The sequence below is a fragment of the Sceloporus occidentalis genome, unplaced genomic scaffold (genome assembly GCF_023333645.1).
Source record: "Sceloporus occidentalis isolate IW3139 unplaced genomic scaffold, rSceOcc1.0.p SCAF_59, whole genome shotgun sequence".
Taxonomy (NCBI): Eukaryota; Metazoa; Chordata; class Lepidosauria; order Squamata; family Phrynosomatidae; genus Sceloporus; species Sceloporus occidentalis.
The window spans coordinates 5254825-5282246 of NW_028317039.1; the positions used below are offsets into that span (position 1 = coordinate 5254825).

The 27422-nt window shown below is 39.4% G+C and overlaps 1 protein-coding gene across 1 annotated transcript in view; it reads left to right on the top strand.

Moving 5' to 3' along the window:
- Window positions 1-27422, top strand: part of LOC149287583 (partitioning defective 3 homolog B-like) — a 532650-nt gene that overhangs the window by 347020 nt on the left and 158208 nt on the right. Inside the window, exon 21 of the mRNA XM_089492770.1 lies at window positions 11268-11549. Within this exon, the coding sequence (XP_089348896.1) occupies window positions 11268-11549 (282 nt within the window). The remainder of the gene's footprint in view (window positions 1-11267; window positions 11550-27422) is intronic.

Here is a 27422-nt window from a genome sequence, read left to right on the forward strand (position 1 = left end):
TGTTCTTTTAAGGAAATCGGCAAATGCTCTGTGTGTGGTGGTGCCAGGTCTTACAAATTTAATAACATATAGATTATGTGAGCGTACAGGGGTGTTTCCCCATACCCGGCAGGTATATAGCAAACAACTACTGGATTTACTGCGTTGGCTTCTCAAGATCTAGTGCTATGAATTAAATATGTTTCATTCATTCTTCAGTTACAAATGAATTCATTTTTTGTTAATTGGCAAGAATTTTAACCCCTTTTCACCTTTTGTCCAGCTGTTTGCTTGATGGCATTTGATAGAAACTGTCAGCATTGGTTAATTTAGCTGAAACATATCTGACCTATTACGCTTTTACTTGCTCCATGATTGCTTTTTTTGTTATTGTAAAATATATGAAGATCATTTAACCTAAAATTACCGTACATTGACAGCCGTTTAGGAGGCAATTTTATGGGAAATCTTACGTTATAAAGTAAAATAGAAAATCCATGTATCATATACATTTCCTAACTTATTTGCTAGGTCTCCCCTTTTCCCAATCAAAGGGTTAATTCAAAGCCATTGGTTTGCTTCATATTTACTCAGAGAGTTAAATTCAATGTCAAACTGCCGTTCCCATATATATATATATTTTCCTTGATACTTTGTATTTCATGGTGAAGGTTGCAAGGATTCTTCTGTTCTCGTGTGTTGAGAAGAACATTGGACATCTGTTTTATAGAATGTCAGTAAAGCATCTGCCAATTACAGTTTTTTTTTTTAAGTCTAAAACACAGATTAATGAATGCATGTGTTTTGGGTTTTTTGTTTTTTTTGCAATGACAGGGACGAAGAAATTATGGTCCTGGGAAGCAATTCCAGTTCCGCGCTTGGAGAACAATAGATTTGGCAGAGGCAAATCACTAGGCCAAGATGTATTGCATGTTTCAGGAAACAATGCTTTTGAGAAAAAAAAATACATTCACAAAGTGATTACACCATAGTTTAGATGTGGGAATGAATCTCACTGAAATTAAACATAAAAACGACTCCCGCAGAGTGTGATAGAGTATAACTACAAAGGGAATGGCAAAAAAAATAAAATAATTAGGGATGTTGTGATAGACGTATTGAAATATTGATCCCGATAAGTTGTTTCACATACATTGATATCGACTGGACAAAACAAAATACTCACTCCCCAGTATGCGCAGATAACATCTACAAGAAATGAAGACAAAGAAAGGTAGCAAGCCGTGCGTGGAGTTCACTCGTCACAATCTGAGTAAACAAGCACTGCACAACAAGTTCGAGGAATAGCTTCCAGAATTATCAAATATTTAAACAACCGAAGAACCCACACGCCTTACAAAAAATAATGATTAACCATCTGCGTTTTAGCTTCCGTATATATATATATATATATATATATATATATATATATATATATATATATATATATATATATATATATATATATTATAAAAAAAAAGGCTCTAGGTAAGAATGAAACACTGGTACTTTTGTTCTGTCTGAAATAAGATAATGCTTTTTGGTATTAGTTTAAAGTGAGTCTTGTATAAAATTTAATATATTATAATAGTTTTAAATCCAGTGGTGCATACAGTAGTGTAGTTTAGCGTTGAAAAGAATTGGCTTTTGTTTCATTGCTCCAAGAAATAATTTTAATTTTTTTTTTTTTTTTAGAGATCTGGTTGTCAGCACAGTAGATGGTCATATGATATTTTAATTGTATATTGTATTTTGACAACATAAGTTATCAAAATTATTTAAGTGATCTAATAAAAAGGGAGAACGGGGGTTTTTAGCATACTTTCCATTTTATTAAAGGTTTTGGATGTATTTCCCTCCCCACTATTGCTTACTTTCTTTGGCCCACTCTCTATTTATATATAAAGGAAGCTTACCGTGCAGTATTTTCCTTTTCCGAATAAAACAAAAGATTTACAAGATATTTCATTCAAATCATTACAGGTTGCAGAATCATCAAGTGGTATTGAGTTTTTCCACATTTGCATTTAGTAACGTACTGGGTTTTTTTTTTTATCATCAATAACTGTTTATATTAGGTTTTATTTTAGGTGTACTAAGGATGATTTAGTTCTGTCTAGTATAATTGTTCATTCTATGTTAAACAAAATAAGCAATAAATTAGAAACTTTCAGCCTTTGGACCAGTAGGCTGGTAAACAAAGTCATATAAATGTAGTTTGGGGAGTAGGTGCTGTAGTGTTACTCATGTTAATCCCATAACCCTTCTTTCTTTCACTTCCTGCATTCCCCTCTGTTAATCGCTTTAAATAATAATTGGTTGTGCCGTTGGTAGGAGCAGTTACACCTCTTGCACTGATTAGCAAATGTACCATTTGTCTGATGGCGTTATTAGATAGCAGTCTATCCCAGAATTCTGTTATTTGGTTACATTTGTAGTCTTCACATTGTGAATTCTTGTATCCTTTCCTTTTAAGCCTTTTGACCCAACTGGTGTCACATGTTCAATGTACTTCCTGCTCTGTGCTTTGAAACTAGCGGCAGAACAGGAAATCATACTCGCACGCCCAACCTAGTGGAGACAGGCAGAGTTAAGGTAAATGACCTCGGACCTTTTCTTTTTTCCTACATCCCACTGGACCTGGTTGTATCCTTTCCACTCCATCCTGCCAGACTCCATCTGCTCGATCCTCTTAGTGAACTTTTAAACACTTATTCAGCTGATTCCCAGAGCTAAAGTATGATATTTGTCGTATAAGCATTGTACATAGCTTGTAATTAGAAGTGATTTATAAAACAATATTATTTGTGTGATTGTTCCATATTCCCCAGTTTAGTCTCTAGTCATTCACCAAAAGGTTACTTGTAAAAATGAATGTGTATAACCTAAAAATTTCGTCGTTTGTGGTATATAGCCGTAATACACTAGGGAGGAGCATTCCAGGAGTAGCAGGATTTGTTGGTTTAACTTTAAAAAGAAACAACCAGCACTGGGTATCTAAAGACTAAAATAATCTACTAAAATAATACCAGTGTACAGGTTTGCACTGAACCAATATTTTCCAGCCTGTGTACCGCAGAACTAAGGCTTATCCTAGTATGCTTCCGAGTGTTACATTTTGAGTTATTTTATATACTGTATTTGCTCGATTATAAGACGAGGTTTTTTCAGAGCAAATGCTGTGAAAAATACCCCTCGTCTTCTAATCGGGGTCATCTTATAATCAGACCTCAAATAGAGGTCTGACTATGAGACTAAGATCCAGATCCCCCGCACCGCTGCAGGGGACCTGGATCCTTCTGTCTCCCCCCCATTTAACACTCCCCCACCCCACAAACACTTACCGGTGCGGGGAACTCTGATCTCCGACAGCCGGGGAAGGTCTGCGCGATGGACGCAGACAAATCCCCGCTGCCAACTCCACCTCCTTCCGGCTGCAGCAGACGTTACCTACGCGAATCGCGTAGACGTCAACCCGCTGCCCCGGCAATACAGCAGGAAACTGGAAGCACCGGTAAGTGTGTGTGGGGTGGGGGAGTGTTACATGGGGGCATAGGGCATTTCTGGAGGCTCTATGAAATGCCTTTTAACCCCCTTAACGCCACTCTGCCTCCTGAAATGCCTTATACCTCCCTATATGCCACTCTGCCCCATAATATGCCTTTTAACCCCCTAAATGCCAGAATGGGATATAGGGGTATAAGGCATTTCTGGAGGCAGAGTGGCACATAGGGGGTTAAAAGGCATATCATGGGGCACAGTGGCATATAGAGTGTTCAAAGGCATATCATGGGCCACAGTGCCATATTGGAGTGGCAAACCTGGGGGCAGATGTGCGTAACTGGGGGGCAGGTTGGAAAATACAAGGAAATAAAAACAAAAAAATATTTTTCTCAATCATAGCTTTTATAAAAAAAATGCAATAGTTTACATGAATTAACATTTACTGGTAAAACTTTTTTCCTATAGGGTCATCTTATATTCAGGCTTTTTCTTTTTTTCCTAAATTAATATTCAGATTTTGGGGGGTCGTCTTATAATCAGGGTCGTCTTATAATCGAGCAAATACAGTACATTATTAATGCATTCTGCTTTCTAGGACCATCGATCTGTATGTAAGTGTGCAGACATCATGTAGTAGATTTGTGAATAACCGTCATCCACAACTTCCCCATCACGGAAAGTCTTGTGTAGGCCATAAGAACCACTGCTTGTTCACATACTTATAAAATTCCTGGCTTCTGGTGGAGCAATGTCACAGGGTGTGGATGATGCCATAACCAACAACGCATCTTGGTTCACTGCCTCCTCGAGCATTTACCTCTGCGGACGCTGTCCTCACTGCCGAGTGCTGGTATATGAAATCATAGCCAGGACCTGTAGTGCCGGGTACAGCATACTGTGGAGAATGTAGCACAGTCCTCTTTAGAGTACATAGGCCAGTTGGGGAGGGTTCTTCCTTGTATCCAGTGACTTGAGCAGCAGATGTCCAGGGAGACAGATCCTCCTTGGTTTAGCCAGCAGAGGTGCCCCCCTCACCCTGCCTGTGCATACCAAAGCCAAAACACACTGCTGGTCATGGCATCAGGGGACATTCTGTCCACCAAAAGCCCCCTATTTTACAGTTCTGAGGGAACATAAGCCTATCATACATCTTCTGTAAGATCTGATTAACAAAATAACCTATATTTAGAGTTAATCCTGAGAAAAAAATCTGCACCTAGAAACCATCCATGTAACCAGAGGCGTATATAGGGTATGGCAGCCATGGCACGTGCCATGGGCGCCATCTCATTTTTTATTTTTTTTTGATGCGGAGGAGAGAGAGGGGCGCCTAGCAACCGCTCGGCGCCCCTCATTCTCCTCCATGAGCCCACTACCCCCATCCCGGTGCCGGCATTTCATGCAGAGCGACGCAATATGCCGGCATATTGCGGCGCTCTGCATGAAATGCCGGCACCAGCGAGCGGCTTTTAAACACTGATGCGGAGGAGATAGAGGGGCGCCGAGCGGTTGCTAGGCGCCCCTCTATCTCCTCCGCATCAGGAAGGAAGGGAGGGGGTGGGTTTAAAAAGTGATGAGGGAGGGGGTTAAAAAGTGATAAGGGAGGGGGTAGATATAAGTAAAGAGTGTGCATTAATGTGTGGATGCATTGAGTGAATGAGAGAGCATGAGTTAATGTGTGGATGAGTTGTCTGAATGAGGGCGAGCATGAGTTAATATGTGAATGTATTGTCTGAATGAGGGAGAGCATGAGTTAATGTGTGGATGAATTGTCTGAATGAGGGAGAGCATGAGTTAATGTGTGGATGCATTGAGTGAATGAGGGAGTGCATGAGTTAATGTGTGGATGAGTTCTCTGAATTAAAGTGTGAATTAGTGAGTGACTGTAAAAGTGTTTGTGTATCATAGATGTATAATTGTGGAAGGGCAAAGATGGCACTAGCAGGAGGTTTGAGCCTTGGGGACCAAGATGGCACAGGCAGGGTGTATATGGGACAAAGATGGCACAGGCCGGACTGTTTGGGGACAAAGTTGACTTGTGGTGGGCTATTTGGGGACAAAGATGGCAAATCTTATGTGTGTAATCTGGGTGCTGGCCAGGTTCTATGTCGGCAGTGTGGACGCCAGGGCTGGCTTTGCGGTGTGCAACCTGTGATCTATGCCTGTAATTTAGGGGGTTTTAAATATACCTTTAATGCCGTGTTTTTATGTGAATTCCAATTGATCTTTACCTGCAAAGCTGGGTTTTTGTGTTATTCTGTAGATCCATATCTGCAATGCTATGTTTCCATACATTATTTATGTGTACCTGCAAATACAGGGTTAATATGTCTTATTCAGTTGATCTATACCTGCGATGCTACGTTTCATATATTATTATTGTATACCTGCAAATACAGGACTTGTATGTCTGATTCTGTTTATTTGATATATATCTTCAGTGCTGAGATCACAAGTGAATTTCAATTGATCTGGGTTTGCGTGTTGATCTATACCCTCTATCGGCAGCAGGGACTAATATATATATAGGCAGCAGGGGCTAGTAAATGGGTTTTTATTTGGACAGGGGCGCAATTTCAGTGCTTGCCATAGGCGCTATTTTCAGTAGATACACCTCTGCATGTAACTGATTCATATGAAATACCCATTCACTTTATCCATCTTGAAACATAAATATCCTATCATGTGGTGATGAGTTTTTATATTGTAAGAGAAAAAAGATCTACGCCTTCCTTTACCAACCTTTTGTCTTTGACCGTGGTCTCTGTAAAGTCGCTAGTAATGTAAACTTTGTTGCCTATAATTACAAAAAGAAATACTCTCATAGAACCAACAGCTGCTCATACAAAGAGCTCTTTCTGCTGTGAAAATGGCTTAGACTTTTTCCTTAGTGTTTTTACTCATTGTGTATGATAACTTACAGAGTAAACGCAGACAGTGTTTTTAATCATTCTCTTATGATTGAAAGATGAAGCAAATTCCAGACCTGGGAAGAACCTTGAGAACAAACAGATTCTTTCCAATGTTCTTGAAAGGGAAAGTATAAGGTTTGCATCTCATGTTTTATATTATACGGTAACATCTCACTATTGTGTGTGTTGTGTCTGACACATTACGCATTCTTTTATGAAGATGCACCAACACAGAGGCTGAGCTTGATATAAATGCTTAAAAAATTTTTTAAAGCAAAAAAAAATAGCAAAAATAATCTACTGTTCGGTTATATTTGCAATGTAAGACGCAATTTTAGGACACTCCAGAAAAATAAAGAATGCCATATGGATATTGTATTGTACTTATCCTGTGAATTTTGGAATTTAACACCAAGAACATAAAATTTAAGTGTCTCTGGTGAATAAAAACATCATTTCCAGAGATGCTCACTCAGATCAATATATTAAGCAGGAAGCTTATTCCCGGCTTCTATAAATCATGGTGATCTCTTTTGCATATATTTAATTTCCCTCCTGAGTATAATACCTGTTACTGCATATAGTGCCGTTAAGGCGTAAGGGATGTTTATCAGAGTCTCCTCTCGTTTACTAGAAAAGAAAACATATTTGAGAATTTAAGATAGAACACATGTGGATTTCAATAAAAAAGACATAGCTGTCAACTTATGAAACACTTCAAATCTGATGGAAATTTCTAAAATTTAACAGGCATTGCAATGGAAATAAATACCATTTGCCATGTGGAATATATTTTCATTTTTATTTTTCACTATATTTAATACTTTTCTCAAGTTACATCCCTTTTCAGTATTCATTAGACTTTTTAATAAAATAGCATGCACAGTTTTCACTTCAGAGCCTACAACTTTTTACCGTGTATAGTTTTAGATTTCAGAGACAGAGGAGGGGTAACACAAGAGGCACAGGACAGTTGCCCCCTGCCCTCATTTAAAGATTTGGGGCCATGGCCTGCAGGATCCTGACACCAAGGATTAATGGCAACATTTACATGAAGTTGATACCCTTTATTGGCCAACATTGAAAACGATGTCAAATGAAATAAGCTTTCAGAACCATTTTTTTCTTTTTTTGATTGAAATCCTAAGAATGGAATAACTTTTTAGAATAAGAGCTGAATATCACAGCTCGTTGAACTAGGCAAGGGAGCTCAGAGGATCTTCCCAGTGAGCCCATTATACCTAATGTATCCAAAAGAGGGGCAGTGGGGTCTTTGGCTGCACAGAGGCAAAGTGTGCAAAAAAAATGGGACTGTATCATGAAAAACTGGATGGTTGAGAGATACAATGCACTGCGCTCCCTGACCGACATATGCCGCGACTCGGGGCCCTCCCTCCTGGAACGCTTTCAGTACTGTCAACTCTCCAGTTATTTCACGTCCCTCCTGGGATCCGACACACCCACTAGGGCTCCTACTCGTTTTGAATCACTGTGCACCAGACCCTACTTTACCAACTCCTACTTCAGCACCCGAGAGCCGCGCCATTACGATTTCAGAGTCTCTGGGAACAGATGTTGCACATCATGCTGGAACAGTCTGATTGGGACAAGATCTTTCTTTTGATCCACAAGTGCTCCAGACAAACGAAGGCACAGGAGACTTCCTACAAACTCCTTACCCACTGGTACATGACGCCTGTGGCGCTCCATAGGGCTTTTCCCGACTCCTCCGACACGTTCTGGCTCCTGGTACGCTACTCCATATCTGGTGGGACTGTTCTTAGATTGCTCCGTTCTGGTTGAGTGTACTTGAGACGGTTTAACGCCTTTCAGATGACCCTCCACCGTTCCTACCTAGTTTTTAGCTGCTCAGTCATACCTCTCAGTCCATTGCTGGCTTCAAAAAGTCGGTGACCCGTCATTTACTAACTGCGGCACGGTCGCTTATCCCTCTTCACTGGAAGGACGCTTCTCCGCCCTCCTTTCGCGAATGGATCGACCGGGTTGAGTCAATCAGGGTGTTTGAGGAGCTGGTGCTGCAATCCGAGGACCGTCATGCGCAATATCTCCGGACGTGGTTTCACTGGCTCTCGTTTTTGTTGGACCCTCTTACTAAGCCTCTCTTGCTGCAGTGATGCTGCTGCTTCGCGATGTGAGCTGTGGGGTGCCGGGTGGGACCTCCGTCCCTGTGCGTGTGTTTTTGTTTTTTGTTTTGTGTGTCCTTGTCTTTTTCCTGGTGTCTTGTCTGTGTGTTCTGTTCCTCTGCTATCCCTTTCCTCCTCTTTTTTCCCCTCTTGCTGTTCCCTCTAGTTCCTTACCTTGATTCCTTTTTTCCCTCCCGGGTGGGTGGTGGGGAGGTCTACTTGTCTTATGTACTATGCCTTATCACGCCGCCTTTATTTACTTGGACGCCGCCGTTTCTTGTTTGCTCATGTCTGATAAGACTGATTGTTATTCTTACTCTGTAAGGACCGCTGTGTCTACATGGCTGTCCAGATGCCGGTGTTACATTTGATTCTGTAATGCGTTTGCCCGCTGCGTCGGGTATTCTTGCCCAGTTTTATCTCCTTGTTCCCTCCTCCCGCCCGTCCTATTCACCTGTACACCTTCTCCCTGTTTCCCTTTTTGACCCTATCCCTTTTTCCCAGTCCTTCTGCTGTTCCTTGAAAATTAATAAAAAATATATTTACAAAAAAAGAAAAACTGGATGGTTGAGAGATACAATGCAGTCAATGATGTATTTGTAATGACAAAGTATGACATATGAAACTGGCAACATATTAGATTCACAATGGGTTGTAAAATGCTTTTCTAGATTAGCATTATTTATAGAGTTTTTCTGTATATTTTATACTTCTGAAGTTAACGTGAATGTGATGGGAATCCTAAGGCTTTACCTGGTTGTCGGACCTTGGAGGGTAGTGAATCCTCTGTCGCTCCGGGGGCCAGTGTTACATGCGCAGCTGCTCCACGGCACTCGTACCAGCGTAGCTGGTATCGGCAGCTTTCTGCTGACTTATCTTTGTACTTTGAACTGCTGAGGCAGCAAAATACTTATTCACGTTACCAAATTGTATATATATTCGCGTTTCCCAATGCCCGAAAGGACAGGTGTCACAAAGATGTGTGTGTGTCTGTCATTAGCAGCTGTTTGGCCACTTCCTCCACATTAACACTAAGAACGGATATTTACTGACTAACCCTGTATTTAAGGCATAGCATTCCCTCTACAGACTATTTACACAAGCAGATGTGGCTGTTTTAAGCACGGCAGCCAAACAAATGTTCATTCCCTAATTCTGCGTTAACGCCCTGCAAAGTATAGATTGTAATTTACTTAGTGTTAATTTTCGAATGTGCCTGGTATCAATTAACACACAAATAAACCGCTCGAGCTCGTCGGTCGCACAGTAGTCCGCTGATGCCATGATAAGGAAATCAATGTACTTCATTGCTTTAGATTGATGTGATGTCTGTGCCTAAGATTTAAAATCTTTGTGTTTTTGTGTGTGTGTCGGGGGGGTACTTTGTGCTCTAATAGTTTTAACTTGATCTTTTCTTCACTGCAGAACCCGGTTGCTATGGTTACCAGAGCCAACAGCAGCAGGATAGAAGCTTGGCCTTTTTCACATTTTTACTTGCAAAAGTACAAAACTTTAGCCTTTCCCTAAGCCAACCACGATGGAAATTAACAGTTTATGCCGAGATTATTGTTAGATTTGTTTTGGGGTGGAAACACAATTAGATACCTTTTATAGACTATGCAGGCCGTGACAATGGCTGATGTTGGGTCAGAAAATAGGATGGGAATGGGATACCCATCCAGAACTGGACGAGAATAAAAAGCTGCTTGTACTTTATTTGCCGACAAGCCTATGTCATTGTGAAAGCGTGTATTTAACCGTTTTTACCAAAATGTTGATGTGTATTACATAGAAACAGCAAGTAAGAACCGTTCGGCTAATCAAGTCAGCCCATCTTCTTCATTCTGTAAAAAATCCAACTCTTATTTTGTCTGATATTAACATTAACCTCATGCTTGTCCTTTACACGTTTAAATTATCTCGCTGTATCAACTGCTACCACTTCTGCTGAAGGCTCTTCCACTTATCTACAGAAACACTCACTCAGCAAAATAAACAAAGTAACAATATTAGCAAACAGTCATCAAAGCTACCTGCAAATGTATGAGACTTTTATAAAGCCGATGATATCTGCTAGCAGGACACGTTTCCAGCTTGCCAAAGCACATGTACCGTACTCACCGCCGGCCCGCTTCCAGGGGGTCTACAATGTTACGTTCTGCGTTGTGCACACAAATGTTTTTATTTTAAAGACTTACACTCCCCCGCCAGACTTGCTCTGTTCCTGGGAACTCCTTTAAGGTTGTGGTACTGTTCATGACCTGTGGGCCATAGGCGATTAACTGTTTGGACATTTGAACTGTTCTTACATTATACAGCATCAGGGTGTTTGCAAGCTGAAGAATGACGCAGATGGCTTAGCACAAGATGTGGCTATAGATTAACTGCGGAGTTATACTAGTCACAGATTGGTTGTGGTTGCTATAGTAACAGTGTAAGAAGTATACAATATTGTAGACTGCAAGCTCTTATGAGCAGGGTCCTTTTATGTTAAACTGTGTTTCCAATTATCGGTACTTGTTTCTTCCGTCAATACAACTATACTGTTTTGTAGAATATATATATATATACACATAACCAGTCCAGACTTATTTTGAAAATTGACCCTAGCTTTTCTGTATCGTAGCCCACGGACCATGGGCTACGATATATCAATTTGTCAATGTGATAATGCCCCTATCACTGTTTAAAAACAGCTATGATATTGCCGTTTTTTTTACTTTCGTAGGATTAATGCAAAGCACCATGAATTGCGGGAAAAGCAGGCAAAGACATTATTAGACTTTAATGCAAGTCATGATATAGAAGATGATGACACGGACCCCAACTATGCCAAAGTAAATCATTTCAAAGAGCCCCCTCCGCACCTCAGCGTCCACCATCCTTATTCTCCCCCCTTGCCTGGGACCCATCCCCGGGATGCACAAGAATCCGCATCAGAGAGAGATCACGTCCAAGACCTTTACGCTAAAATAAACAAGAAGCAGCAGGCACCGGATGCAATCGACAGGTAATAACCACTACCACACACGTATTCCAATTCTTTGGGCCTCGTTGGCACTGTGCTCATTAAATGAAGTTGTATGAAAAATTGCATATGATTACACTTTAAATTTTTTTCTCCTGCTGCGAGGTATCATGCAGTTTCAATTAGGTGGGGGAAAGATAGCGGAACTGTGGCATTTGCATGCAAGATCTAAGCTTTCCTTCACAAGACTGATTACCCTTCTAAGGCTTTCCAATAACTGAATGTGGATGAAGCAGCGGCATTTGATCTTTGTGGCCCTTTAAAGATGGGTTAATGATTTAGGGAGGTAGACGAGAGATACCTAAACTCAAGTAATCGGTGGTACAGACAAAGCAGCTAGGCCACCCGCGGAGATGCCTTCTGGTGCCTGTCTCGTGTAAATGTCTCGTGTTAGTATGCCACTTATAATTATGCTTAATCCTGTCACGTCATGATGGACAGAAACTACCTGAAACGTTTAACACCTGAAGAAAAAAAAAACAGTAATGATACTCCTTCAGTGGGTTCAAATATCTACCCCAGGTGTTCTAATAAGTTATATTCAGAATAGCTTCTAATGTTCCCCTGGTGCTGTGGAGAGAAAAAAAGGAGTTAAATAGCCAGCTGTGAAATGTACAAGACAAATAATTTGACCGTGATCTGTAACATTAAAACATTCAGGAGAATTAAATAATGGAGACAAAGTGAATAAGAAAAATCCCAGTTTGATTAGATGCTTTTATACATATCCCACTTGTGGATATGTATAAGAGACCCAACAAAAGAGTTAATTTTAAATCACGACAAGACTGACCATGTTAAAAAAAATAAAAAAAAAATAAAATAAAAAAAATAAAATATATATATATATATATAAAATCTTTTTTCACCCGAGTCGTTGGTAATCCAGATCCAGTTAAAACATGTCTTCTGCTTTACTCATTTTCAGAATATTGGTTTACAATTGGATTTTCTTTTTGCATAAATATCTAGATTAATACATTATAAATTATCATGTTTAAGTGTGCTGATTAAAGGCCTACACTTGGGGAAATGTTAATGAATGATTCAAATGCTACTTCATCTAAAGTAATATTTTTGGGGTTGATTACCAGTTTAATAATAATGCCTTACTAATTTAAAATATTTTAATATAATTACAAAACCCACATTGTGCCCCCCTACAATCCTATTGCATGTCATGCCCCTAATCACACTGGATGTTTGTAAATAATATAAGTGATACTTATCTGTAATGGGAATGGGATAATTACATTGTGGCGAATCACTTGAGTGGTGGATTTTGAATTCCTAATTATTATTATTATTATTATTTTGCAAATTCAGTACCAATAATCTCCTGATTTGTTCAATTCAAGTTTTCTATTTGCCATTGTGAATTTGACTATGGTCATCTACTGCATTCAATGAATTTCTCTGGTGTGAAATGTATATGTCTGATCATTTCCCTGTCTTGTGTTGGCTTTTTTCCTGTGCGTTGTTTATACGGCTCTCTCTCAAATGGTTATTTATTTTTTTCAAATAATCAAGACAATCAAAACAACTAGTTCCGCTTTATGGAAACCCCAACAAGGAATAGTTGGTTGGCTCTCCAACCCCATGTGTTTTAGGCTTGGGCTTGCATAAGGCTTTCCACTTGGTCACTTCTCGCCTGCTTCATTGTTCAAGGACATTTTAAAATCTGATTTTAGAAAAATTCTGAGGGTTCACACTTCATATCCCTCACTATCTTTATTACTATTATTTATGATCCCAGAATATAATGCAACATGTATGCGTTGAATCCTAAAATCATGCTTATGCCTCTGATCCTTTGTGGGGTTAAACCATTAGCTATGTAAAACCTTTCTAAGGAACTTTAAAAAGTATGATTCTTTGATTTATTGATATGGAATCCAAGTCTCTGTTAATCAATCTCTTTACTTTAGACTGCAAGCTCTTCATATCAGCTACATCAGTCACCCGTGTTGATTTTGCGAAAGTGTCTTATTACTCACCCATGTGTCTCTTTATGTCTTAAACATATTCATACATTTATCTTACCTAGGAAAGTGCAGTTTGCTGTCATCTGAACATGAGCACAAGTGGAAGAGCCACAGAACTTCTTTTATACCCCACGAGACATATTGTGTTTAGGAGACTGATAACAGGCGTCTGGATGAACAATTATCAACATATATGTCATGATAGTTCTTAGGGGAACAAACGATCAAGATATATGCTCAATCCTAAACAGTGTTCTTTTTTTAGCAGTACTTCTATCTTTGCTCTTACCTCTGTTTTCTGTCGCAGCCACGGAAAGTGTGTTGGACATTATAATTGCCAACTGTATACTCAATGTGGAGATAACAGGCAATCACACTGAGATGCAGCATGTTTCTCCTCAACCTACTATCTAGTACAAAACATTAAATGCAGAATAGAAATTCATTTCTGCTGTTTAATATACTGATTATGCATACATACATACATATATATTTTTTATAGTGGCCCACAAACACGGGCATGGAAATATCTGATAACATCTCTGTTAATTAATGGGAAGAAATAAAAAAGTATTTTGTTTCTTTGTTAATGTTTTTATGTGTTTGTGGACGGACACATGAACTAGTGGACTATGGTCAACATCAATTGATTCTGTACCACACTAGATATTTTAAATTGACTGTGCTCTATTAATTCATTTTCTATATCTATCTATTTATTTGGGGTCCTTTACATTTTTTACTGTTGAAAATCTCATGATTATCATGCAACACATAAGCAATTTTTCAACAAAGTCAGACTGTCTTAATCCTCTTAATGCACCAAAGTCATGTCTGCACCTGCCTGGACCCTGATGAGTGTGACTAATTAGGTTCTCACATCTCTCAGGTGGGTTTGTATGTCCGCGTTCTTCATAATGAGCCATCCTGCCCTTTGCAAGCCCCAATTAGCTAACAGTGCCTGATCTTCGTCTATGATTGATTGATCTTTCTGATACTAGAACGTCAAGACATAAAGCCACAGTCTTCCATTGCCTTCCAGAAAACAAATGGAAATTTATAAAAAATTTCATTTTGATATAAATATATTGTTTTAGTTACATGGGTTTTGTGTTCTTTTTTTCGATATATGTACAACCACAGCTATTGGACCAAAATTATACTAGCTCCCAACACCCAGAGGGTTAAATACATGATCTCTGTATTGAACCCAAGCATCAACAGAATGCATCACGAGCGTTGTCTTGCATGTTAACCCTGTTTTAATGGCTGTGTGCATTCACTTAGTCTATTGTTCAGCATCGAATGTGTGGGAAATTGCTGCCAAGAACCACCTGAAATGGAATGGGAAATAGGGTACATCATGATCTATGGAACAGGGTTTAATACCACTTAAAAATACATAATCCTTATTAGGCCTAATTACAGGTGAATTTAAACAAAAGAGAGGACAATTCAATTGGTGTGCTTTCCTGCCACTGATTGGATGCTTCAAGTAGCCAATCAGTGGCGTAGAACTTCTGGATAAGGAGGGGTTTGGAGCTGCAGCAACTACAATGTCACGATTAGGTAAGTGCTTTCATATGCATGAGGGTGGCTCCCTGGGACACTAGCATTCCCCTTTACAGAGGGAAAAGGCCCCTATTATGGTGCATACCTGGGAACTTTCTAAACGGGCTTGCCCTGAGACTTCTCAAAGACAAATAGTCCATGACAACGCTTAACCCTTTAATAGTTCATTACAAAGATTCTATTGTAGTGACACATCAGTGATGGCTACAGAATGGTTCCAATAACTGTCCTTCTAAACACCGTTACTTGGCCTGTGGTAAAGGCATTCTGAGTTAAGTTATTTGCATTCAAGTAGAGTTTATTAATTATGAGAAAAAACATTCACTAGAGCACTTAGATCGTTAAATTAAAACAGAATATAGAATCCACTCCAGGCTGTGAGACCCCGGGAATCTGCCCATTTATGAGATCCTGAAACTGGTTTAAGAACCCAGAATAAAGGGCAAGCCCTGCTAGTCCTCAAGATAATGCCATGACAAATTGTTTAATCTTACCACATCTCACTCATAGCCCACCGTTGTTAAATCAACTCCTCCAAGTATTTTTGTTTTGTTTAGTCTTATTTTGCCCCATGTGACTCTATAGGCTCAATGAAGCGTATTAAATCTGCACCTAGATCAATGAAGATATAGCACATTTGTACAGTGCTAAAGCTGACAGGTATAATTAGCAACAACATAAAAGCAATCCGAACTTGGGTCCCCAGATAGCTGTAAACTCCCCTGTTCCCAATGTGTGTACAATAGAACCCTTTGATCACTTCTCAACTAGTTCTACACATATAGATTCCCAGACAACACGCAAACTACAGCTGGAATTTCTACATGGATTTCTTAACTCTCCCTTCTACTAAATTAAAAGAAGGGGCATGTGCAGATATTTTCCCCCAGTTTATTACCAAAGATACAAGGGTGCTATTCAGTAAAATAAAACGGTTTGTGGTTTTGGGGTGGCATTGACTATTGTAATGGCATACTTCATGGTATTTAAAGAAGAAGGCAATATTGCATCGGAATCATACTTTCTCTTTAGGTGTGGTAGAATGCTCATATTTGAAGTCTATTCCCACCAACTTCCCTATATCAAAGTATGAGGTATACTAAATCCCCGCTCTTTCTCTGCCTTGGCATTCAAGATTAATCTTGCAGGTTAACCTGGGCCAGGTGGGGCACCAAACAGTTCCACTGTTGGTCCTGTCCGTACTAAATTATGGCAGCTGCCTTTTTATTCCATCTTCCAAAGTAATTAATCCTACTGTACACAAATCACACCTCAAATGTATGTATTATGAAGTCCTCATACATTATCAGTCTTTGTTATACAGACAGTGGTGATGTTGGGGCTTCCTTTGCCTGCCCCTCCTGCAGTAATCACGGCCAACGCTGAATAGGAGCAATTACCCTTAATTGTTGTGAAATTAATTGGCAAATAGGAAAATAACATGGAAGCAGAAGCCTTCGTGTACAAATCTTTGTAACGTTGATAGCATCCGTAATCACTGACCAGATCTGCATTAAAGTATTTGTTTTATATGTTTGAAAAGAACCGCTCTTCTTGTCTAATGCTAACCAACAATTCTGTATACCCCATTGGGGCACTTTTCATAACAGGGTCAGGATAGCCAGTTCAATTACCCACCCTTACTTTTTTACAAATATCTAAGAAACTATCCTTTACACAGAAAAAAATGACTTTAACAGTCTTCTAGACTTGGTGAATAGTGGAATTCATTTCCCATGCGCCAAAAGGATAAATAGTTACATTGTTCAAAAACCCAATTAGTAGATCTAATTTATGGACAGACATGCTTCTACTTTCCTATAACAATGTTTTCATTTAAAAAACCTAATAATCTGCCAGGTATAAATTAATGGCACAAATTGGTTAGAGTTGCAGTTTTTTTATACTGCACTGTTGACTTTCTAAATTGAGGAAGATGCTAGGAAATGTTACATATTACAAATAACAATATAATGGTAATAATGATAATAATGTGCAGCTCTTATTGTGGCGTGCCGCACTCACTCCAGGCAAACTTTAGCAATTCTTTATCCTCTGGCAGCTTTTGCAGAACTATGAAGAGCCTTAGCCAAAAATTGAGAGGGTATCAGCTGCCGACTATATGACTTTCACCAGTAACAGCATGTGAACCCCAGCACGGAAATGCTGCTTGCTTTACATCTCTAGAACATTATGATTGTCTCCGGTGGCTTTGTTACTCTTGATCTGTTCTTCTTCCCTTTTGGTTTTTGAAAACTACGTCTCGTACACAACGCTACGTATCGTTCCTTACTACCTGTTATGTGATTAATTTTTGTCTAGTGCCGAAATGATTTGTTTCTGTGAACAAGCATGTGTATTAATGATCAATTTCGCAAGCAGTCCAAATTAGTTCCTTAAAAAGAGCTGTCATAGAGGCTTAAATGATAATATGCGTACGGTTAATTAAGAAGCTAGAATTAACTAAGCGCTTTGAGCTCAGAGAGCAAAAGACTGAAGGAGCATAATGCTTCTTTCTGCTTAAAGATGACGGTAAAAACATTAACAGGGAACTAGCTGATAATGTACAAAATTAAGATTTCAGTAGTGGCATTTTAAACATTCACATAATGGGCAAAGATTAATTAGATAGTCAAAGTTTAGCAAAGGGAGATTGTTAAAATTTAGAGCAAAAACCTATCTTCCTCCCTTAAAGTGCAAACTTAATTGCACGTTAACAATTACTCTTTAGTGAACCCGTGTTTGGAAGCAATTGGAAATTTCTCATTGTTTCTGTTGAGGGCAGATTTAATTAGTTGCTGATAAGTTGTTGTAAGTGCAGCCCTTATAAATTTCTAAATGGAAATAACAGAAGTTGCTTTATCCCGTAATAGCACTGCATCTGCTACAAACTGAGCTTATATCCAGGTCTTGTTTGCTTTGTCTTGAAAAAAGTGGAGCCCTGTATGGCTAAGACCGCCCTGATCCGTAATATATATATCAGCATAGATAGGCGTAAAGTAAAATAATAGTTTGTGGTGCTCTTCATTATTTCTAGATTCCATGTAGCGTACCTGTGATATAAGCTGCCTGGAATAACTGTAGATGTTCAAAGGCCTAATGATATGCTTGTTTGTTGCTTACTTTTCAGTCGTGTGACACATTTAATCACATACTCCATGTCCTGCTTTATATACAGGCTTATATAAACAGCGACATATTCTGGCCGAGGCCCATTTACCGAACCGGCACAGCCTCCTTAAAATCCTTTAAAAGGCACAGCCTGCTTTTAAGTCACGGAAGGGCAGGGTATGCCATATCCCATCATTCTGCAGTGAGGATGGCGGACATGGAAGGGCGGCCGGAGGGCACTACCCTGGGTTCCCTTCTGTATGGGGTCCTTATGAAATCATGAGTTCGAGGAATGAACACCTTTATTTAAGATAATCCGTTATCTGCACTTTTCCCACGAGAATCACATAAGCAGCTGAACCTACCAGATACAAGACATATCAATGAAATATGACTTCTAAAACATTGATGAGTGCTGATGTTTTTATAATACTCCAGTATTATCTTCTGCCTTTGTTCTAAACTTCATTTTTAGGTCTGGTTTGTTGGTAGAAAACCCTCCTGGTTCTTCTACTGGATTTAATAGTGACTTTAGGTGGCTGGTTTGTTGCTAGAGGATCGATGCAAAGCTTTAGGAACCAGAGGAAGTAAGGGAGTTCTGCGAAATACCGCGTTGGCCCGAATATAGGCCGCACTTTTCCCCCACTTTAGGTCTTTAAAGTGGGGGTGCAGCCTATATTCGGGGTTTTATGCAGGGATGCGCAGTTCGTGTCGCCAGATGCCCGGGACATGCAGTTCCGGGCACCGGGCGGGTATTTTTGTTCTGTTTTCATTTATCCCTGTTGCTGGTAAGCAGCAGGATTAGGATCCAAATCCCCCGCAGCGCTGCAGGGGACCTGGATCCTTCTCTCCAGAACTTCCGCCTATGGTGGAGCCCCGGAAGGTTATGTCACGCCGGCGCTTCACCATAGGCAGAAATTCCAGCAGCGGAGGTCATCGCGCAGACGTCCACATCTGCCGGAGAGAAAGAAAGGGGGTTGCCTACGCGTATCATGCAGACATCCACCGAACGGCCCCGCTAGACACCAGGGAGTCTGAGGGTGCATTGGTAAGTTGGGGGATGTCACTTCTAGGAAGCAGAGTGGGATATCAGGGGGGCAGAGTGGCACTTCTAGGGGACATAAAGCATATCTAGGGGGCAGGTGGCCATTTCTAGTGGGCATAAAGCATATCTGGGGGGGCAGGTGGGCATTTCTAGGGGGTAGGTGGGCATTTCTAGGGGGTAGGTGGGCATTTCTAGTGGGCATTAAGCATATCTGGGGGGGCAGGTGGGCATTTCTAGGGGGTAGGTGGGCATTTCTAGGGGGCATATACGGTTTCAATTTCTGCCTTGCCTTTAGGTATTTGCCATAGTAGCTCTATAGAGCTGCACAGATGATCTTTGTACAGTGCAGACATAGCACAGAAAGTGTGTTACATAACCACACTGAGGGATTATGGGAAATTCACACAAAAAAACCCTTATGTATTATGTAGATGTCTGATCTAGAAAACTTAAATCTGGATATCTTAAAAGTTTCTGTAAAGATGGATTCCATGCAGGAGATAAATCTGCCTCAAGTAATTGAATAGCATAGGAAAACATGAGATAAAAAAATGAGCTCAAGATGGAAATATATCAGCCAAAATGTATTAACTTAATTAAAAATATATTCTAGATTATCTCATTTCTTCCAATGCAATCTATTTAAACATTGTTAAATTACTTGTGATAGATTTATCAAGGATTGCTGTTTACATAACTTGTCATAGATTTGTGTTTATTTTTGCTTCTGGCTCCAAGACTCCTTAGAGATCATTGCAATGGAAAACAGAACTCACCTACTTTACAAACAACTGCAAAATCAACAAAATAAAAGGACTTTTAACATTATTACAAGATCAACCTACCTCAAAGTGCAATCTATTCTTCCCTCCTCGTATGAGGCCAAATACACCTTTTCATCGATCACCGTATTCAAACATCATTAAAAATATTGATCTTTAAATAACGTATTTACATTTTTGTGGGTAAGTAATTAAATTTACCCCTATGACTGTCAGTCTACTTCTGTGAATAATTCACCCAGAGCGTATAATATTGTATTTCAGGTGACTTGGTTAACCATATCACACTTGCCAAATGAAGCTCTACAATGAACTGTGGAAACTCTGCTCATCTGCTGGAAATGTGGCCAGTCCAGGATCCTGGATTAGTTATTTTTCACTTTTTTATACCAACGTTTAAGCCAGTGTCCTATTAATGTTGAAGTTTTTAGAAAAGGGCAAGAAAATGTGGAATTTTTACTTAATACAAATAACTGTCATTTTCCATATATATATATATTGTACCAATAAACATTTTGCATTGAACCAAAAGCATTGCTGATATCCTTTATTTCAGTGATCCTTCCATCGGTCTTTTACAGTCACTGTACGCATTAACGAAAAAGGGATTTATACTATGACTCTAAAAGTGGTTTGTAAAAATACAGGAAAAGATTCACAGAAAGATAACTTCCTATCTCAATTACGATATTCCAGAAAACTGCAGCAAAGGCTGCACTTGAGACCATAAACCTGCTAATGCATTGTAAGAGTTAGGGCACATCGCTAATGTTAGTTTTTATAGAAAGTTATTGAAGACATTCTATTGCAACAAGTTAACAACATTATTTGTTTTATTAGAACGCCTTTGTACCTGATCTCTCCTATAGGAATCCCTAGGGGTTCTTGCTAAGAGAAAATGGAGAGTCCAGACGTGGAACTCCTTACTCACAGTACCTAAAGGACACCAGGCGCACCTTGATGATAAGGACCCCCGAAGGTCCAAAACATACGTCTGAGGTTGTTGCTTACTTCATGCACAGTATATATGTCTCACATTTTGCTTCTGTCTATCCTTGTGAGCAGACATGTACTATAATGGCATAAGGGACGTACGCTTTGGGGCTTGCCTCTGCTCACCGTAGGACAACCTCTTAAAAGTTTAGTCTCAAACTTTTGTACATGCTGTATATCGCACACTCTACTAATTTCTAACCAGAAATAGCTTCCACAGTCAACAAGCTCCGACTCTCTATTAGAAATGACAATTACGTTTTAGGAGTATAAATTGAAAGCTAAGACTCTGGTAAGAAAAGTGCTAGAGTTTTTCTGAGCCCTTTAAAAAGCTTATTCTGTCACTGAACAGATAGAAAATTGTCCACTTGAATGAAAGGGGAAAGGGCATACTATTTTTTGGTTGTTTTCTATCTGAACTACCTGTAATGTTCCATAATTGTTTGAAAGGGTTGCTGTAATTGAGCACTTGTGCCCAGTAAGTACTACTATCCGGGGGTCCTGAAGTGCTTCTCTGTGCACTCAGATAATGACAGAGCGGGCTTGTTGCCTTGCAACTCCTGCTTTGTAAATCAGCCTCCTGTGTGACAGCCAGGAGCACTGTATATTTTAAATGGCACCAAAGGTGGTAAAGTTCACAAGACCTGACTCCACTTAGTTCTGATTTTTGAAGTAGCCTCATTATAGGATTATTTGTTCTCACCTTGTACCTCAATGCTGCCTGCATGACTGTCCCAGTTCCTCACGCTGCCATCGATTAAAAAAAATAATAAAAAAAAAAAATGTCTATTCTATAGCGAAAAAAGTCCTGCGGTCTTCAGGGGATTTAAAGTAGACCTGTCTGCAAAAATAGCTTTAAATGACAAAAGATGCGTTCACAGTTAAATATTGTACCTGATGAACACTTTAGGTCCCCATCTATTATGATTTTTCCTTAACAGCCAATCAAGAACATGTGGTTATGGAGTAAACGTTATGTAGTAATAATAATAACAATAGTAATTATAAGTTTTATTGAGAAAAAGAAGGTGGCAAACATTTAACCTGCAAATGGGACAATGTATGATCTAGCGTTTAAAAGTAAACTGAAAAGATCAGCTTTAAAGTACATTTCCCCAGGATGTTTTATTTTTATTTTTCAGTGCTATAACCCACATACCCCGTATGTAATGGCGTTTCAATTTTAGAAAATAATTTATAAATACTGGTTGCCAACGTGGTAGTAGCCTTTTTTTAACTTCTTGTTCGCTAAATTTGGGTGATTATTCCACGGCATTGTTTTTTGTGGTTAAATTATCTGCCGCATCCCTGGGTTTTTGGGTATCCCAAGTGGAAAGATTTATGGAGTCTCATCTTAAGTACAGTTGCTGAAGTTGATAACTGTACATAAACAAAGTATCATAATACTAATAATGATACGCTATAGTGATATATGTTTGAGAGGTATCTGTACCTTACAAAACCCTTAGAGCAATGGGAGCCCTAAATAGATGTTTAATCTGCCTTTTTGCTGATGGTTGATTGATTCTGGCCGCCTTTGTAAATCAGGACGGAGGGGGATTCAATGATTCATTTCATAGCTCATTTTATTCATTGTTCTGCATAAATATGGGAAGCACAGAAGATGTGTTACAATTCTATAGGGAATTCGTTCGACATCTTGTTTTTTCTACCATATCTACTGATGCCAGCGTTATCTATGGCCCAGCCAGTATAGTGATTATAACAACTGTTAAGAACCACTCCAGAGCCTGCGACATAATGAAATAAATACAGATAAAATCAGATGTATATAAACAGATGCATGCCATGCATACATGCCAGAATGAATGTTTTTCATGGTAACAAGACTAGTCATTGCTTTTCTCCATCATCATTAGATCACATAAGCCTGATTGCTTTTATACATTGGAAATGAGAGGCAAATGTGCCAGAGAATGAAAATGCAGTATTTGCCCCTTCCTGGTTTCTTCTTTTTTTGCATATTTTTCACAGTTTCAGATCATCAAACTAATTTTAATATTAGGCAAGGATAACCTGCGTAAACACAAAATGCATTTTTTAAATGATAATTTCATGTATCGAAGGAAAAAAGCTATCCAACCCTACATGGCCCTGTGTGAAAAAGTAATTGCCGCCTTGCTTACTAAATCAACCAATTAACCAAATTTAATTGATAATTGGGTTAAATTTCACTAGATACACCCAGGCACAATTACTGCCAGCCCTGTTGCATCTAAACATCAATTAAATAGAACCTATCTTGCAACGTAAAGCAGGCTAAAGGGTCTCAAAAATCAGCACATGATGCCGCAATCTAAAGAAATTCAAGAATAGACGAGAAACAAAGTAATTGACGTCTATCAGTCTGGAAATGTTTACAAAGCCATTTCTAGGGCTCTGGTACTCCAGTGAACTATGTTACATGACCCTGGTGCGTTTCTGCTTCCCCTGGACGTTGAGTTGCTTGCACAGTATGTAAGTGCCACAGAGAATTCTACGGGAGGGAGTATCAATGAGTGTGCGTGAATGAGTGTGTGCAAAAGAAATGTATGTATGTTTAACTGTTTTGATAGCGTGAATGTGGAGGGAAAAGATGGCACAGGGAGGCTGTTTGAGGACGTCCCACGTGAAGTCATATTAGGGTCAGAAGGGGGAAGACTGCATTGACTCTGACAGTCTCCTCCTAATCTGTCAGTGCGACAAGTTCCTTTGTTGTTGTTTTTTTGGGGTGTTGGAGTGGAGGGCATGATGGTATGCTAGGGAACGCGGTGGGTGGCACACCTCAGGGTCCAATCAATATTAAAGACAGCCCTGTGATGAGTGACTCAAAGAAAACAAAATTAATGTTTTGGAGTGGCCTGGTCAAAGTCCTGACTTGAATGTGAGTGAGATGCTGTGGTATGACCTTAAAAAGGCAGTTTAGGCTTCAAAACACCGCAATATGGCTGAATTAAAACAAGTCTGCCAAGAAGAGTGGGCCAACCTTCCTCTGCAGCGATGTAAAACACTCATTGCCAGTTATCACAAACGTTTGATTGCAGTTGTTGTCGCCAATAAATGAAATGATGATTTAAAAGCTGCAATTTGTGTTTACTCACGTTGTCTTATGTTAAAATACCGTATTTGCTCGATTATAAGACGACCCCCCCAAATCTGAATATTAACTTAGGAAAAAAAGAAAAAGCCTGAATATAAGACGACCCTAAAGGAAAAAAGTTTTACCAGTAAATGTTAATTCATCTAAACTATTTTTTTTTAATAAAAGCTATGATTGAGAAAAATATTTTGGTTTTATTTCCTTCTATTTTCCAACCTGCCCCCCAGTTATGCACACCTGCCCCAGAAATGCCTTATACCCCCTATATGCCACTGTGCCCCATGATATGCCTTTTAACCCTCTAAATGCCACTGTGCCCCATGATATGCCTTTTAACCCTATATGCCACTGTGCCCCATGATATGCCTTTTGACCCCCTATGTGCCACTCTGCCTCCAGAAATGCCTTATACCCCTATATGCCACTCTGGCATTTAGAGGGTTAAAAGGCATATTATGGGGAAGAGTGGCATATAGGGAGGTTTGAAGGCATTCAGGAGGCAGAGTGGTGTATAGAGGGTTAAAAATGAATTTCTGGAGGCAGAGTGGCATTAAGGGGGTTAAAAGGCATTTCACAGAGCACTCTGCCTCCAGAAATGCCTTATGCCCCCCATTTAACACTTGACCCCCCCCCAACTTACCGGTGCTTCTGACTTCCCTGTCATGTAGCCGGGGCACCGTGTAGATCCCACGCACTTCCGCTGCAGCCAGAAGGAGGCGTGGCTAGCAGCGGGGGTTGTCTGCGTCCATCGCAGACCTTCCCCGACTGTCGGAGATCAGAGTTCCCCGCACCGGGGGGGGGGGGGGAGACAGGAGGATCCAGGTCCCCTGCAGCTGCGGAGGATCTGGATCTTAGTTGTCTCATAGTCAGACCTATTTGAGGTCTGATTATAAGACGACCCTGATTATAAGACGAGGGGTATTTTTCAGAGCATCTGAAAAAAACCTTGTCTTATAATCGAGCAAATACAGTAAGTTGGATGTACTAACCAACCCCTCATGAGGGCAACTCGCTGTGTAATTTATGAGTCAGATTGGCTAACTGAATTGCAAGTGTTCATGTAATGTGTCTATATTTAGCAGACAAGACAGATCGATGTATACATATTCTCAACATCAATCTCGCAAATTCTCACCAAATTTTTTGTTTCTTTATCACTCGTACTGGAAAAAAAATTTTGGTTCCCCATATGTCTTTATTCCGTGCATTTGTTATTGCCAACGTGCTATAATGTACCCTTTTTTAAATGAATTGCCAGCAAAACAAAAGAATTAATAAAAAAAAAAGGTAGGATGATCTGAAACATTTAAATGCGACAAATAAGCCAACATAGAAGAAATCGGGAAGGGGCAAATACTTTTTCATAGCACTGTTTATGTCAACCTCTCCTGGTCTTTAGTGACTAGTGGTGAGTTGTAGTATCTCTCTAACCACAGCTGTTCAGAAGTTCACTCTAAAATACTCTTTGCTCAGGAAAAGATATGGGTTTTCAAACTGCGGGACACGACTGAAATGGCCAAAGTAGCCTTCTTTATGTCATTTTGGTTTGCTTACATTACCTAAATATGAGGCAAATGACCCCTACACAAGACAGCAAAGAAATAAAGACAGATTGGACCATGATCTATAGTCTATAACCAGATACTGTCAACAAGGGTTCCATTTGTTCTCCTAGAAAGGTTCCTCCCTTAGGGCTACAAAATATAATGCAAATATTTGTGTGTTTTCCATTAAGATGATGCACGATTTGAAACCACTCCCAGGAACTCTTTTCAAAAAGCTTTGGCATGATAATAAAGCTCAAACTATTGAGAAATTATTTATCCTCTTTTCCACTTATAGGTTGTTGGACTTGGTTACAAACCACTATTAGGCCTTTTTTATTATTATAACACAAAACTATTTTTACTCTCCAGAATGTGATAGTTTTTTTTCCCCTACTTTATTGTAGAGATTCTTAGGGCATACCTCTACATGTGGGCTCATAAGAAGCACTTGGCTCAGCACGCTCGTCATCTCTGTCTCAATGTGCATTGTTATGACCAATAGTGGGCTACAGAATTTAACCCCTCAAGGACCGGGCTCGTTTTTTCTTTTTGTACCCTGTGGGACCGAGGCTGTTTTAATACTTTTGTGGTGCTTGTGTTCAGCTGTAATTTTCTCCTCACCCATTTAGTGTACCCACATAAGTTATATATTGTTTTTTCAGAACAAGATGGGCTTTCTTCAGATACCATTATTTTGATCGTATCATCTTATTTACTATAAAAAAATTTAAAAAACTTGGTGAAAAATTGAAAAAACCACATTTTATGACTTTTATTTGAAAAATCTTTTACTCACCTAAAAAAGCAAGTAAAAAAACTAGCTAAATAGATTCTACTACTTGTCCTGAGTTTAGAAATACCCAATGTTTTTATGTTTTTTTGCTGTTTTTTGTAAGTTATAGGGCAATAAGTACAAGCAACGTTTTATGATTTCCAAACCTTTTTTTACAAATCTGGTCAGTCAGCCTCCATCTCCTCTTTGGAACATCTTTGAAGCCGGTTAACTCAATTAAACCCATTCAAATCATATATTTTTGAAAACTAGACACCCCAGGGTATTTCAAATGCTGTTATTTTAACCCTTTCCATGCAACAGTTATACAACCACACTTTGTCATACTTTGTAATAGTAATTTTTTTTTCACACAAATTGTACTTTAGTTATAGATATACAGGTTCTGCTATATGTCACTATCAAACACCCCAATGTGTGTTCAGGAACATCTGCGTACAACGATACCCCACATGCATGGGTTTGCCAGATTGTTTGGGCGGTAAAAGGCTACTTTTGGGGCATGCGTAATTCAGGTGGTCATTTGGTCATTCTGCCTCCATCTCCTCTTTGGAATATCTTTGAAGCCGGTTAACTCAATTTAACCCCGTCATACCATATATTTTTGAAAACTAGACACCCCAGGGTATTCCAAATGCTGTTATTTTAACCCTTTCCATGCACCAATTATACAACTACACTTTGTCAAACTTTGTAATAGTAATTTGTTTTATTTATTTTTTCACACAAATTGTACTTTAGTTATAGATATACAGGTTCTGGTATATGTCACTGTCAAACAACACCCCAATATGTGTTCAGGAACATCTCCTGAGTGCAGTGATACCCGACATGCATGGGTTTGTCGTGTTGTTTGAGATTTAAAATGCCACATTTGGGAAGTGCGCTTTTTTTCTCCATTTTGCTCAGTCTGTACCTATGCCCTAT